Below are 14,039 nucleotides of genomic sequence, written 5' to 3' on the forward strand. Positions count from 1 at the left end.
CCAACTGGCAATATATCGGCGGTATAAGTTGAGTAAATGTCTGGTTATAATGTTAGCATGTAAAGAAAGTTGTTCCTATTCCTGATTACACTCACCTTTTCAATTTGACATCTGCCAAATTGTTTTGATTTCACGAGTGTGTTGGATTCTTTTTCTACTCAAGTCTACGTCTCATTACAAATTGTTACACTTGCCTGGGATCATGCAGGAAATCGAACCTTGCTGTTCTCAAAGGTTTTTATAAAAGTTGACTAAATTCCCCAATATAACTTTCTTAACACCAAGGTTTTTATATTTCAAAAGGATTAGATATATTGGAAATAAATAGATTCTAGCAATAGGTCATCAGTTATGAACCATCAACATATAACTCTTAGTTAAAACTTTAACCCACTTATGAAACTTCCCCTACAGACACGTGCAGACTGACAAAAAAAAAAGGATCTTATGGAAGGAAAGACTGGGAAGGCAGTTCAGTGTTCCCTGTCAACAGGGTTCACTGAGATGCTCCTTTTTAGCTTGTTAGACCTTGCTGTTGATCTTCCTTCTCCAGGTATTTTCACTTGCTTCCAGGAGGCACATAACAGCTGACTTGTGCTTACAGTCTCTGAATTCCTGGTTAAAAGCCACTGCTTACAGCAGCTACTGAAGGGAATAAACTGGCTTTCGTCAGGCTTGAGATGTTTATGCTGCACGGAAATGGACAGCTCTGTCTGCTTTGAAGGTCCAATGGCTTCTGACTAGCTGTTCAACTGCCTGGGAGCAAATCTCTAAGTTGTTTGCAACCGGAAGGTCTTTGTCACCATTCTGTAGCCCAATTGGCTACTTGTTGCTGTCCGAAACTACTTTTGTGCACACCCTCAGGCTCCAGCTTGTCTGCAGTAACCTCCCCCACTGAACACAGTGTAAACAGCAGGAGGAAGTGAGGACTGCAGATGCTGGAGGTCACAAAAATGTGGTGAAGGACTTATGCTTGAAACGTCAACTCTCCTGCTCCTAGGATGCTACCTGACCTGCTGTGCTTTTCCAGCGCCACTATTTACACTTTTTGACAGTGTAAATAGTGCTTAATCTAAGTGTTAAGTAACTTTGTTAAAAGTGCAGTTTTCTACCATTCCTATGTTTTTTTTTAAAACAGTCCCTTTCTCATTTCAGTCCACAATCAAAAATGCAGAAATATTAAATTTTTTTTGCTGTATTAGGAGCTGAAAGGTGCAACCATCAAAAGGCCAAACATGTATATTCATTATTTAGACTATGGTAGAAGTCATCAGACTATAATTTGCAATTTAACATGCCTCATTCATGGTTTTTCTACAAAATAACTGCCAGTATTACAGTGCAAAAGCATATTGCAAAGAAGCAGTAGCCTTACTGCTTTGCTATGACTTCTAGTTCTAGTATTTCCATCCTGTCCAGAAAATCAGATCAATCTCTCTACTCAAATACTCTGTTGCTTATCCTGTTTAGTGTTGCAGTTTACCATCTTGCTACCAGCTTTGTATCATCTGCTAATGTTCTCATATTTTTGACTTTTCACTCAAGATCAGAACCCTGTAGAACCCAATGTTAACACTTTCATGGGTTTATGACAATTCTTGAAACATCACCCTCTGGATTCTACTAGTGAAACTTGTAAAATACTTCTATTTATTCCCACATTACTTGCAGTACTGGCCTTTCCAGATGAAAGATATCAAGGGCCTAGCTGAAATCCAACCCCACAGCAATCATTTCTTTATCCACTGAAGTCCCTTTGTCTCACACAGCATCACCACTAAGTTAGATTGAAACCATATTGACTCTTGCTTATTTCTATCTAATGTTTCGGTTTTTCCTTCATTAAGGGTTTCCTTATCTCTACATGAACTGAAAAATCACAAATGTGCCATTTTACAGAATCAGAGTTGTTCTGGCGCAGAGGTAGGCCATTCAGCCCATTGTGCCTGCACCAACTCTTCATATGAGCCTATTACCTAGTGCCACCACCTGTTTCTCTGCCAAGCCCTTACATAATATTTCAATCAAAATATTCTTGGATGCCTCAATTGAACCTGTCACCAATACATTTCCAGACCCTAAGTACTCAATGAAAAAGGTTTTCTTTCCTCACCCTTGTTTGTCTTATGCTACCTCTTTTTTTTGGTTCCTTTTATGAGCAGGAGCTGCAACCTATATACTCTTGAGCCTGCTCGTGATTTTGAAAGCCTCTATCAAGTCTCATCTCAGCCCTCTGCAAAAACGGTTCCAACTTGTTCAGTCTATCCTGTATTTCCTGGATCGCTTTTTCAAGTTTTCTTTCTAAAAATTATTAGAAGTATTTGTCTTTCTCCAGACCATACTAACTACTCCAGTACTTAGTGTTCCTGGAAATCCCCACTTCTTTTTCTCTATTTGGAGATGCCAGTGTTGGACTGGGGTGTACAAAGTTAAAAATCACACAATACTAGGTTATAGTCCAACAGGTTTAATTGGAAGCACACTAGCTTTCGGAGCGACGCTCCTTCATCACCTGATTGTGTGATTTTTATCTTTTTCTCTAGGCCTCTTTGATTGTCCAGCCTCTGATTTTTAAGACTTGATTGTAATACTAATCAGTTTGGACTAAAAAAACCAATGTTCACCAGTTGGTGGATGCAAAACAAATAACTCTTGCTGACAGTCACCTCCACTGGTTACTGAAAAATGGGTCAGTTTGAAGTTAGTCATATTCATACAGCACAGAAACAGATACTTGTCCGCCCCAACCAGACATTGCAATCTGATCTAGTCCCATTTGCAAGCATTTGGCCTATATCCTTCTCAACCCATCCTAATCGTATACCCACCCATCCAGATGCTGTTCAAATGTTACAATTGTACCCACCTTCACCACTTTCTTTGGTAGTTCATTCCACCCTCTATGTGAAAAAGTTACCCTTATGGCCCTTTATAAATCTTTCCCTTCTCACTAAACTTATGCCCTCTCGTTTTGAACTACTCCCCCACCTAGGAGAAAAGATCTTGGCTATTCAGTCTGATCAGGTCGTCATGATTTTTGTAAACCTCTTAAATGTCACCCTTCTGCCTCTGATGCTGCAGAGAAAAAAGGCCCCATCCTATTCAGCTTGTCCTTTGAAGTGAAACTCTCCAATCCTGGCCAACATCCTTTGTAAAACTTTTCTGCACCCTCCCAGGTTTAATAACATCTTCCCTACAGAAGGGCAACTAGAGTTTTACACGTTCTAAATGTGGCCTCACCAATGTCCTGTAGAGCCACAACATGACATCCCAACTCCTATAGTCAATATTCTGACCAATGAAGGCAAGCATGTCAAACACCTTGTTGACCTGTGAATCCACTTTCAAGGAACTATGCATCTGTACCCCTAGGTATCTTTGTTCAGCAACACTCCCCAGGCCCCTACCATTACCTGTATAAGTCCTGGCGTGGTTTGGCTTACCAATATGCAAATCTTCTATTTATCTAAACTAACCTCCATCTGCTGCTACTTGTTGGTGCGCAATCTATATTTGCCCAACTAATATATAGTAAAGCAATTTTTCCCTCGCTGTATCATTGTAACAGTGAAGTAGTAATCATAGACGTAGTATATACTTCTACATCTGTCTTGTTAATTCTATTTCTCTTGAACTTCCATATCTCCATCTGTGCTATAATGCAACAGTATTGCAGATGGAATGTGGATTTAATCTTGGAATTCGGAAACAGCTGCTCTCAGTTTTCCACTCATCACTAAAAGGCACTTTGTCAATGAACATCTGTTCTAAGTACAATAACATGGAGAATTTGATTTTCTTCACTTCATGTTATATGCAGCTTGTAGCTTTGTCCTGGTTTACAATGAAACATTGCACCCATTTTACACAGGAACTGAATAGGATGTGATGCAGACACCATCTGTATGGAACTGAGATGACATAAATGTGGTTAATTGCAAAATCATGTATACATTCCTATTGAATGAATACTGGTCCTGGAACAGTGCCTCTCTCTGTATAGGAGCTGAAGAGGAAGAAAGATTAGCTATGAGTTTGTTCCTTTGTTATACAGCCACAATGTACTTCAAAAAGTTCAGTAAAGGTACAGCATAGCAGTTCAGTTTTCAATTTGTGGTTCTTCCATGATCTAGTGGACTCTCATGCTTTCGATGGAAGGGATTTTATTTAATCTGTTAGTCAGCATTTGACGGCCAAGGAGATTGTAAATGGGAGAGTCAAAAAGCAGAGAGCAGTAATTCTTTTAAGTCCCATAGACGAAAGGAAGCTAACTGACAAATGGCTCCTACTGCAAAATGTAGAAAAAGTAATGAGAATTAATAGATTTAAAATGTTAGTATTTGTATGTCACAATATGAATAACTAAAATAATTACAGTAATCATAGACTGATGTATTGTACCTTCCTGTATGACATGCTGTTAATCATGGACAATCTGTTTGAGCCACCTTCTGTGCAACTCAGGTAGGAGCAAGTTACTGCAAATGTTGGAATCTATACTGAAAACAAACATTGCTGAAAAGTGCAGCAGGTCAGGCAGCATCCATGGAGAGAAAGCAGGCTAACCGTTCAAGTCTAAATGGCTCCTCACTTTCCTGAAACTTAGTCTTCAACCTAAAACGTTGTCTGGCTTTTGTTTCTTGTCACCTGGCTTTTTGTGTATTTGATTTTTGTTATGTTTTCAAATGTATATTTGCTGTGTAGTGATTCCTAAATAATTGGAACAGTTGTGCAACCTGAAGGAAATAAATCTCACTGGCTGGACAATCCAAGGAGCTGACTTTTGGTGGATGGGTGTCTGTGTTATAACAACAGGATTTTACAGAAACATTACCGTAAATCACTGGGTACTGAGGATGTCTGGTGAATGGAGAAATGTTAATGCTACACTTTTTTTTTAAGTGAGCTAAAAAATGGCATACCAGAGTTTGCTGACCATTGTAAGTAAAGATGTGGAAACCCTGCTTAAATGTGATAAAATCATGAGCATCTGAATGGAAAATTCTAGAGTCAAATATGGGTTTTCAAAGGTAAGGCCTGGTCAGTCTAATTTAGTGGATTTTCTTTTGTGTGCCAGTGTCTTCGTTGAGGTGAGGAAGTTAATGTGGTGCGCTTTCTTTTTATTTTATGGGCTTTGATACCTATCCTGTGTAAAGGCTGATGTTAGAAGTAGGAAATATTTTAGTGGTTTCTGAATTGGTTCACTGGTAGAACTAGTGGTGATACATGGAGTGCCAAAGCTCATTAAAACATTCGACAGGAATCTGCTTTGGGATCTCTCACTAATATCTTAATAAATGACCTGGACTGGGTTGTCACCAAAGTTGATAACTAAATTTGCAAATGCTCAAAAACAAATCAAGTTGGTAGCTTCCAATGCTGAAAAGGCTAAGGAACAGGAGGAATTGAATTCACCTGGAAATTTGGCAAACTGGTGGAATATCCGATTCAATCTGGAAAAGAAGGAAATGTCACATTCAGATTAAAAGATGCAAAAATAACTAGGGTACTTGTGTCATCCTGTTCCCACCTCAGTTGAAGCAAAATGCTCAGACAATATGGCTTTAACTCCATCTTTATTCCAGGCCCTGGAGGGAGAGAGAATGTGTACAGAGACATGAGTTTTTGGTCTTCTCTAGAATAGCAGATTTCTTAAGCAATTATATAGTAACTTGCAGAGGGGAGCATTCAGATACGGCAACATGCGTATTGATTGGGTGACTGTTACAATTAGGTAGTGTCAATAGTTAAAGATTAAGCCATCTGCTGTTACACAATGCATATTCGTAACCTTGTTAACTGGCTTCACATGATGAATATTTTTCACCTTGTTAATCGACTTTACATCCTGAATGCTGCTTCATCTTGTTAAATAGCTTTACATAATGAATGCTTTTCTACCTTGTTAACCCACCACCTTTGCCTCCAGCACCTCGTTGTTTACTGCAAGTTCTTAACTGATCTAAGCTGAAAATGTGTTGTTGGAAAAGTTGCAGGAATGAGGAAAGTATGTCCACACACTTTCCTCATTCCTGAAGAAGGGCTTATGCCCGAAACGTCGATTCTCCTGTTCCTTGGATGCTGCCTGACCTGCTGCGCTTTTCCAGCAACACATTTTCAGCTCTGATCTCCAGCATCTGCAGTATCCTTTCTCCTTAACTGATCTAAGTCATGATAGTTGAACCTTTTGTTTCACAAAACTCAAAACTTTTAACTCTTTCCCTACCTGCTCATACCCTATACACATTCTTATTCCCTCCTTTGTCATTTCATGATAACCACCTTGATGGTGCTACCAGCTTTCATAGGACTCAATGTATTGACACACTGCATACAGTGATTATTACAATAAAAGTTACTACTCTGTTACAGTAAATAGAATTTGAAAAATCTGCTAATGTGGAAAAAATTCACCAGTAAAGTTCTTTAAATCCACAGTCTTTAGTGACCACTCCATCCCCTCCAAGTATATGGAGACGAGTCAGTTCTCCAAAATCTCCTTCAGTAAAGTCCAAGCTGAAAACAAAATCCAGTCTGTCCTGCACGCCACTCTATGGAGAAATCTGAATTATTGGGTAAGGGCATTAAATACTTAACAAAACTGATTAGACTTCCATCCTTCTGGAGATGCTTCAGATGGAGAATACCACATTGTTAGCCCACTACCCTTGCCTCCAGCACCTCATTGTTTACTGCAAGTTCTTATCTGATCTGAGACATGTTAGTTGAATCTTTTGTTTCACAAAACTCAAAACTTAACTCTTTCCCTACCTGCTCATACCCTATACACATTCTCACTTGGAAAATGAAAAGTTCCAAATGGCAGTGAATTGAGACTGTTATCAATACAAATTAGGTGGAATTTGTTTGAACTGAATTAGTAGGCAATCTTACCACATTATACATCATTGTAGTGATGGCATTATACAGTTCTGGTTGCTCGTGTCCAGAAAGGATGAAGAGGAGCAGTCCAATAGTTGAAGGGATTGGATTATAATGGCTAATTATATAAGTTGAACATATGCTCATCTACAATCGAGAATCTTGAGGGGTGATATTATTGTCTTTAGAATTGTTTTTAACCTTATTTAGAAAAGTAGAGCAATGGCACACTCCCTGTTTTTGTAAGAGGGCAATTTTAAAATGAATTCAAAACTGTAGAATGCTTTTGCAATGAATGAGTGATAAACCTGTGGCATATGCATTTTGGAAGCAAATAATACTGATGATGCACCATGTTATGATCCCAGCTGATGATGATATTTGACAGCTCAGATCCCTGACTGAAATCTGACAATAAGATCATAATTTGTATTTTATTAAGTTAGTAAAGTGGTCCACAAACTCAATCCTGCTGTGCTGCAGGTTTAATTTTAACAATAAAACAAATTTTTTACACACAAGACAATAAAATATAAGGACTATTTAAGTATAACAATTTTGAATCATACAGTAAAAATATAATCCAACTATCCCAGTGCCACCAAATTATAATACTCATATTAGAGAAAATTTGCTTGTGTTACATCTATAGGTTTGACTTAACTGTTCCTTTCAATTCACAGTCTTGAATTTGGTCGCCTCTTTAATGAATCTCTCATGCGTTCTTGGACTTTCTCAAGACTCTTCTAACCAAACACTTTTAATGTACACCTCATGGAGTAACATCCTTCCACTGAAGTGACCAATCTCCTAATGGTTGTAAACTGTCTTCAGGAGAAACCTCTTCACATTTTGAACTTCCAGCAGGATCTTTGAGCTGAAAAACAAAAGATTTTTAAGCAGTGGGTCTTTCCCCAAACAAAGAAAATTCCAGATGCTTAAAAACAGAGAGCAAACTACTGCTCCTCCAATCTTTGTTCTGTTGACTTTTAAAACTCTCCTAGTATAAAAATATCACCCGAAGGACACCCCCTCATTTTACTTTTAAAATGTTCACTTCAGAAATGCTGATCAATTAATTACTAACACCCCTCATAGCACAGACCACTAATTCAAAGTCCAAATTCTCAAATATATGTTAACATTTATTTTAATCACATACTTTGCATCACATTGGATTCAGATTCCATCAGCTACTGCATAGCTCTCCAGAGCTTTAACCTGGGCCTCTGAGTTACCAGTCCAATGACCTTTTTGCTGTGCTTCTGTCTATCCATGAAGTGTCACATGCTTGGAGTGGACTGATGACTTCGGACGTATCACTTAAAACTCCATCTATGGGCTTTCCCCTGTTATGTTTGGCTCTGTTAACAAGAGAGGAATGGTGGCAAAATGACAGTGTATTGGTAATGTTACTGCACTAGTAGTCCAGAGGCTCAGGCTAATGCTCTAGAGCATGAATTCAAATCCCTGTCCAGGAGCTGGTGGTATTCAAGTTCAGCTCATATGTCCACAATATAAAGCCTGTCTCAGTAATGCTGACCAGCACAACTGTCATCAATTTTAAAATCCCATTTGCTTCGCTCATGTCCTTTCTAGCATAAGACATCTGCCATCTTTACAAGTTTGGCTTACATGTTACTTTGGAACCCTGGAAATGTGGTTGGCTCATGACTGCCTGCTGAAATGGCAGATAAATGCCACTCAGTTCAAGGGCAATTGGAGATGGACAACAGACGATGAACTCGATAGTGAAGCCCACATCCCATCAAATTGGGCACAAGTTACTGTGATCAGTCAACAATTCCATTATAGTTCATCGACCAACTCCCAGGATATTTGAAAGATTGGTGCTTTCTTGTCTCGTAATTGTTGTGTGGCTTGAATGTTAGTTTGAGTATATTAAAAAATAAATTGTTGTATCACTAATATTTTTCCTACACTTACAGCCAAAGTCTTAGCTATGGTTGTCACTGTGGCTGTTTGCAAGACTTTGAAAGCATTCCAAGGCTGAGTTGCTTCTAAACTTTGTCTTGTAGGCAAATATGGTAGCCAGATTACATGTAAAGAGGTCCCTAACTTGTCAAAGAAAGGATCATATTGATGACATTTGTTGAGGAATATGCATCAGTCAGAGCACCAGGAACGCGTACCTGTGCTTCAGGATTGTTTTGCAGATGATTCAGCTTATAGTTGAACCTCCTTTTTTAAATGATGTCTCTTCCTAATATGCAGTGTATGCTCAATATTACATGAGTGTCAACCTGGAAAAGGTTTAAATCGTGAAATTCTGACTCGCGTGTGAACCTTATTTTTGAATAAAATCAAGAACGTAATTGGCTCTGAAAGTTTTAGATAAAGTTGCCAAGTTTAGTAATCATCAATTTGTTTCCATCAGAAGCTGTCAATCTTGCAGTGTATTGCAAGGACTTTGCTGAGTTATCTTTCTATCCTTTCGAAAAAATTAACTGCTGCAATATTCCGCAATTAATTTTTTTTTTGATTAGGTTAGATTCCCTACAGTGTGCAAACAGGCCCTTCGGCCCAACAAATCCACACTGACCCTCCGAAGAGTAAATCACCCCCCTCTGACTGATGCTCCTAATAACTATGGACAATTTAGCATGGCCAATTCACCTGACCTGCACATCTTTGGAATGTGGGAGGAAACCGGAGCACCCGGAAGAAACCCACACAGACATGGGGAGAACGTGCAAACTCCATATAGACAGTTACCCAAGGCTGGAATTGAACCTGGCGATGTGAGGCAGCAGTGCTAACCACTGAGCCACCATGCAACCCATAATTTTCTAAAAAGAAAAAAAGTCATGTTCATTCAGTTAATAAGATGCATAGACAAATTAGTACCCACAGCATAACAGCAAATTAATTCCGACAAGAAAATGAACTTGTGAAATGACGACTAGATGGTTCTTTTGGAGCAGCTTGTGCTAGCGCCCACTAGGGAATAAACAGTTCTGGTTTGATGTACAATGAATCAGACTTGATTAGGGAACTGAAGATGAAGGAAACTATCTGGACCAATGATCTCTATATGATAGCATTCACCCTACAGCGTGAGAGGGAGAACTAGAAACAGATATAACGGTATTACAATTGAGTAAAGGTAAATATAAAGATATAAGGGAGGAGTTGATTGGAGGAGGAGCCTAGTAGAGAAGACAGTGGAACAGCAATGGCAGGACTTTCTGGGATAACGTGGAAAACACAGCTGAAATTCATCCCAAGGACGAAGAGGCATACTAAAAGGAAGGTGAGGCAACATGGCTGACAGTGGTGAAGATTAGGAAGTCTTTAAAAAAACAGCGGAGGATAACTGAAAATGCAGTGTGGCAGAGGGGATGAAATATGAGTAAGCTAGTAATCTAAAAGAAGTTTTATTTAGATATTTGAAAGGTAGAAGTGTGTGGACATAGGACCACTGGAAAATGAGGCTGGAGAAGTAGTAATGGGGAATAAAGAAATGGAAGACATCAGCAGCATACCAAACTTCGAGTCAGGGGGCAGATGTGAGTATAATGGCCATCACTAAGGAAGATGATGGGGAAGCTGAAAAGTCTGAAGGTGGATCAACCACCCAGACCAGATGGACTATAACTTAGAATTCTGAAGGAGATTGTAGAGGCATTGGTGGTGATTGTCCAGGAATCACTAGAGTCAGGGAGGCTCCAAGAGGACTGGAAAATGGTTAATGTAACATTCCTAGTTAAGAAAGAGAGGCAAGAGACAGGAAATAATAGTCCAGCTAGACCTCAGTTGTTGGTAAGATTTTAGAGTCCATTATTAAGAATGACATTGCAGCGTACAGAGGAACCTCCATTATCCGAAGGACACAAGCAGGAATTATTTCATTTGGTTACTCGGGTGCCAGATAACATAGTTAGCCACGCATCGGGATCTTGTTCAGATCATCCGAAATTAGATTACTCAAATGCCGGATAATCGAGGTTTCTCTGTACTTGGAAGTGCATGGTAAAACAGGGCTGAGCACAACTTTATCAAGAGGAAGTCATGCCTAACCATTCCATTACAGTCCTTTTGAGATAAGGAGCAAGTTAGACAAAGGCAAACCAGTGGAAGTGATCTGTTTGGATTTCCAAAAGACCGTTGACAAGGTGCCACACAGGACGCTGCTAAATAAGATAAGAGCCTATGCTGTTAGTTGCAAAGTACTAGCAGAGTTAAGGATTGGCTAACTGTCAGAAGGTAGAGTGTAAGGAGTGAAAGTTCTTTTCAAGGATGGCAGCCAGTGACTAGTGAAGTTCTGCAGAGGTCAATTTTGGGACCACAATTATTTACATTCCAAATTAACAATTTGGACAAAGGAACTGAGGGCATTGTTGCTAGGTTTGCAGATGACACAAAAGATAGGTGGAGGGGTAGATAGCATGAAGTGAGAAGGTGATCGAAGGACCTGGATAGGCTGGGGAGTGGACAAAGAAGTGGCAGATGGAATGCAATGTGGCAAAGTGAGGCTATGCACTTTGGTAGGAAGAATAGAGGTGTCGACTATTTTCTAAATAGACGAAAAGCTTTGGAAATCTGAAGCAGAAAGGCACTTGGGAGTCCTAGTTAAGCATTCTCTTAAGATTAACATATAGGATGTGGAAGGGAGCCACTGCTCAGAAACAGGTTCCCCCATCAGCGCGGTCTCTGCTGGCTGAAGGAGTGGAGGACTTGGGATGTTGGGCTCACCAGAGTTGGGGTGCACTGAATGGTTGAATGATGGGCTGGATAATGCTGGCGCAGTTGGCCACGAGGGTGTCAGTCTGTATCTAGGCCCTGAGGAACAAGGTGCTCAGTCCTGACATGAAATCAAGGTGGCTCGGGGGTGAGCAATGGACTTCCGGACAGGCTGACACTAGGCAGTCCAGAACTTAACATCAGTGCCACATGGGGGACTCTCCCCTGTGACGTAGTGCACCACTGAGCTGTCTCCATTTCAGACAGCATGGAGCTGTTTCCTGTATGAGTTGCTGCTGCTGCATGTTCTCCACTTCTACATTTTTACACACTGTTTGGATGTACCTTGGTGTACTGTTTTGCCCTCCGGTGACACATATCCAGTGGAGGGCCCTCAACAAAGAGATCCTCCCATTCTCCCTCTGGTTCTGGGTGGTAAATTGTGCACGTGGTAATCCTGTGCAACTGTAGGTTGAGTCCCTTCACCAGGTGCTAGACCATGTGTTTGTGGCCTGGAAGAGACTCTTCCACATTAACACTGCTCCCGTTTCCAACACCGGTTTAGTTTTTTGAGGGGGCTGCTCCTTCAGTTTTGGTTGTACTTCAGTCTCATGCTGCAGATCTGCAGGCGTCTCCATCTGTGGGGAGAGGCAGACCATTCAAGGGGCCGCTTTGTGTGTCTGCTCCTGTGCCTGGCCACGGTGGCCATCAACAGATTCAGTCAGTGGGCCACAGAGGGGCTCATCGTTCCTGGCTGTCTGCCCATCTTTTGCAGTTGTGTCCATACTTTGGTCACCATGGAGAGGGAGCACATGGTGCTAACCGGCAAGATCAAGGTCCCTCAACACCAATGGGCACTGCAGAGGCTGGAGTGCATCATTGGTCTGGGTGACATAATTTTGATTTCGTAAGTTTCTGTTTAGTTTTGTAAGATTCTGTTCAACTTTTTCATTTGTGTTTCATTTTGATATGATGCTCCTGTGGGTGCTGCTCATTGTTATTTATTTTTGGATTTGCTGGAAAAAATAGAGGGAGATTTATTGCAAATTTTAACCCCTTTTGTCCCTCTCCTGGGAGTTTTTGATGGGGGGACAGTGCCGAGGGGACTTTGGTTTACTTTGAGTTCAAACGAATGGTGGAACCCTTGGTCTGTATTTTAACGCCGTGGTGTCAAAGGAACCTTACTTTGAGTTTACAGAGTGGGCATCGAGAAGATGATTCCACTCTTCAGAGAGACTCAGACCTGACTGCGCAACTTCAGAGTGAATTGAAGACCCTTTAGAACTGAGATGAGAAGACATTTCTTCAGTCAAAGGGTGATTAATCTGTGGAACACAAGACTGCAGAATACTGTGGAGGCCAAATCATTGAATGTATTTAAGACATAAATTAGGTTCCTCATTACCATGGGTTATGGGGAGAAGGTAGAAGAATAGGGTTGAGAAACTTATCAGCCATGATCAATGGTAGAGCAGACTTGATATGCAGGATGGACTAATTCTGCTCCTATGTCTTATAGTCATATCTATTTCTTTCCTCCCTTCTTCTACCTCCTCACTTATTCTACTATGTCATGAATGAAGGGTGTTTCATCAGTGTTGGAACCTTACCTGGGACTAGATCACCATGATCTCAATCTTTATGCTGTCTAACCGCTGTGTTGCAAAGTTCCCATTATTGCTGATGACTAAAATAAATCCACCTTGATACAGCTTGCTGATTGGTTTTTTCTTCTTTTCTTCCCTACCAATTTTTTTTAGTTCACGCGTATATGCAGTTTGTGGAGGATTATTCTGAGCCGCAGCCTCATGTTTTTTACCAGACACCACAGAATGAGCATATTTATGAACAGAGGAACAAACGATTTCAGGAAGTCTATGGATTCAATGACTCTTTCAGCAGCACTGATTCATCTCTTGAGATTCTGCCTCCTCCAGTTCTCCCACCCAAGCAAAGGCAACTGGTAAGTTTGACTTTATTGTTTTGCCAGGAATGCATAAAAGCTAGATGTATTAGGGTTTATGTACAAAGTTTGAAAATATCATGTTTGGGGAGGAGATGAAGAGAAGTTGATGAGAAGGAATCACTTCAGTGGGCTAGCTAACATTTTCATATTTTTGACAAACTTGCTTCAAATGTTATTCACTCAATTTGTTTGGGTAATTTTATGGTTAATGGTTGGAATGACTATAAACATGTACCTGACTAATTTTTAGAAGAAAATTCTAATGGATTTTGTTCTATGCAGTTATTTCTTGCTTGTAATAATTAGGCTTAATGTCTCAAAATATTTAAGTATTCATGATACTTTGGTTAATTCAATTATCAAACACATTAAATTTGACCAGTAGAGCTGTAATGTTGCATATATTAATGTGCAATTGGTGTTCACCTTTAAATAGCACATTTTGTGGAAAATAATATTGATGCTATGTGCTGTTTTAAGTATGATC

The 14,039-nt window shown here is 40.0% G+C and overlaps 1 protein-coding gene across 1 annotated transcript in view; it reads left to right on the forward strand.

Annotated features, from left to right (window-relative positions):
* Positions 1-14,039, forward strand: part of LOC140469263 (rap guanine nucleotide exchange factor 1-like) — a 236,966-nt gene that overhangs the window by 144,146 nt on the left and 78,781 nt on the right. Inside the window, exon 10 of the mRNA XM_072565605.1 lies at positions 13,347-13,549. Within this exon, the coding sequence (XP_072421706.1) occupies positions 13,347-13,549 (203 nt within the window). The remainder of the gene's footprint in view (positions 1-13,346; positions 13,550-14,039) is intronic.

This window comes from Chiloscyllium punctatum, chromosome 49 (assembly GCF_047496795.1).
Source record: "Chiloscyllium punctatum isolate Juve2018m chromosome 49, sChiPun1.3, whole genome shotgun sequence".
Lineage (NCBI taxonomy): Eukaryota > Metazoa > Chordata > Chondrichthyes > Orectolobiformes > Hemiscylliidae > Chiloscyllium > Chiloscyllium punctatum.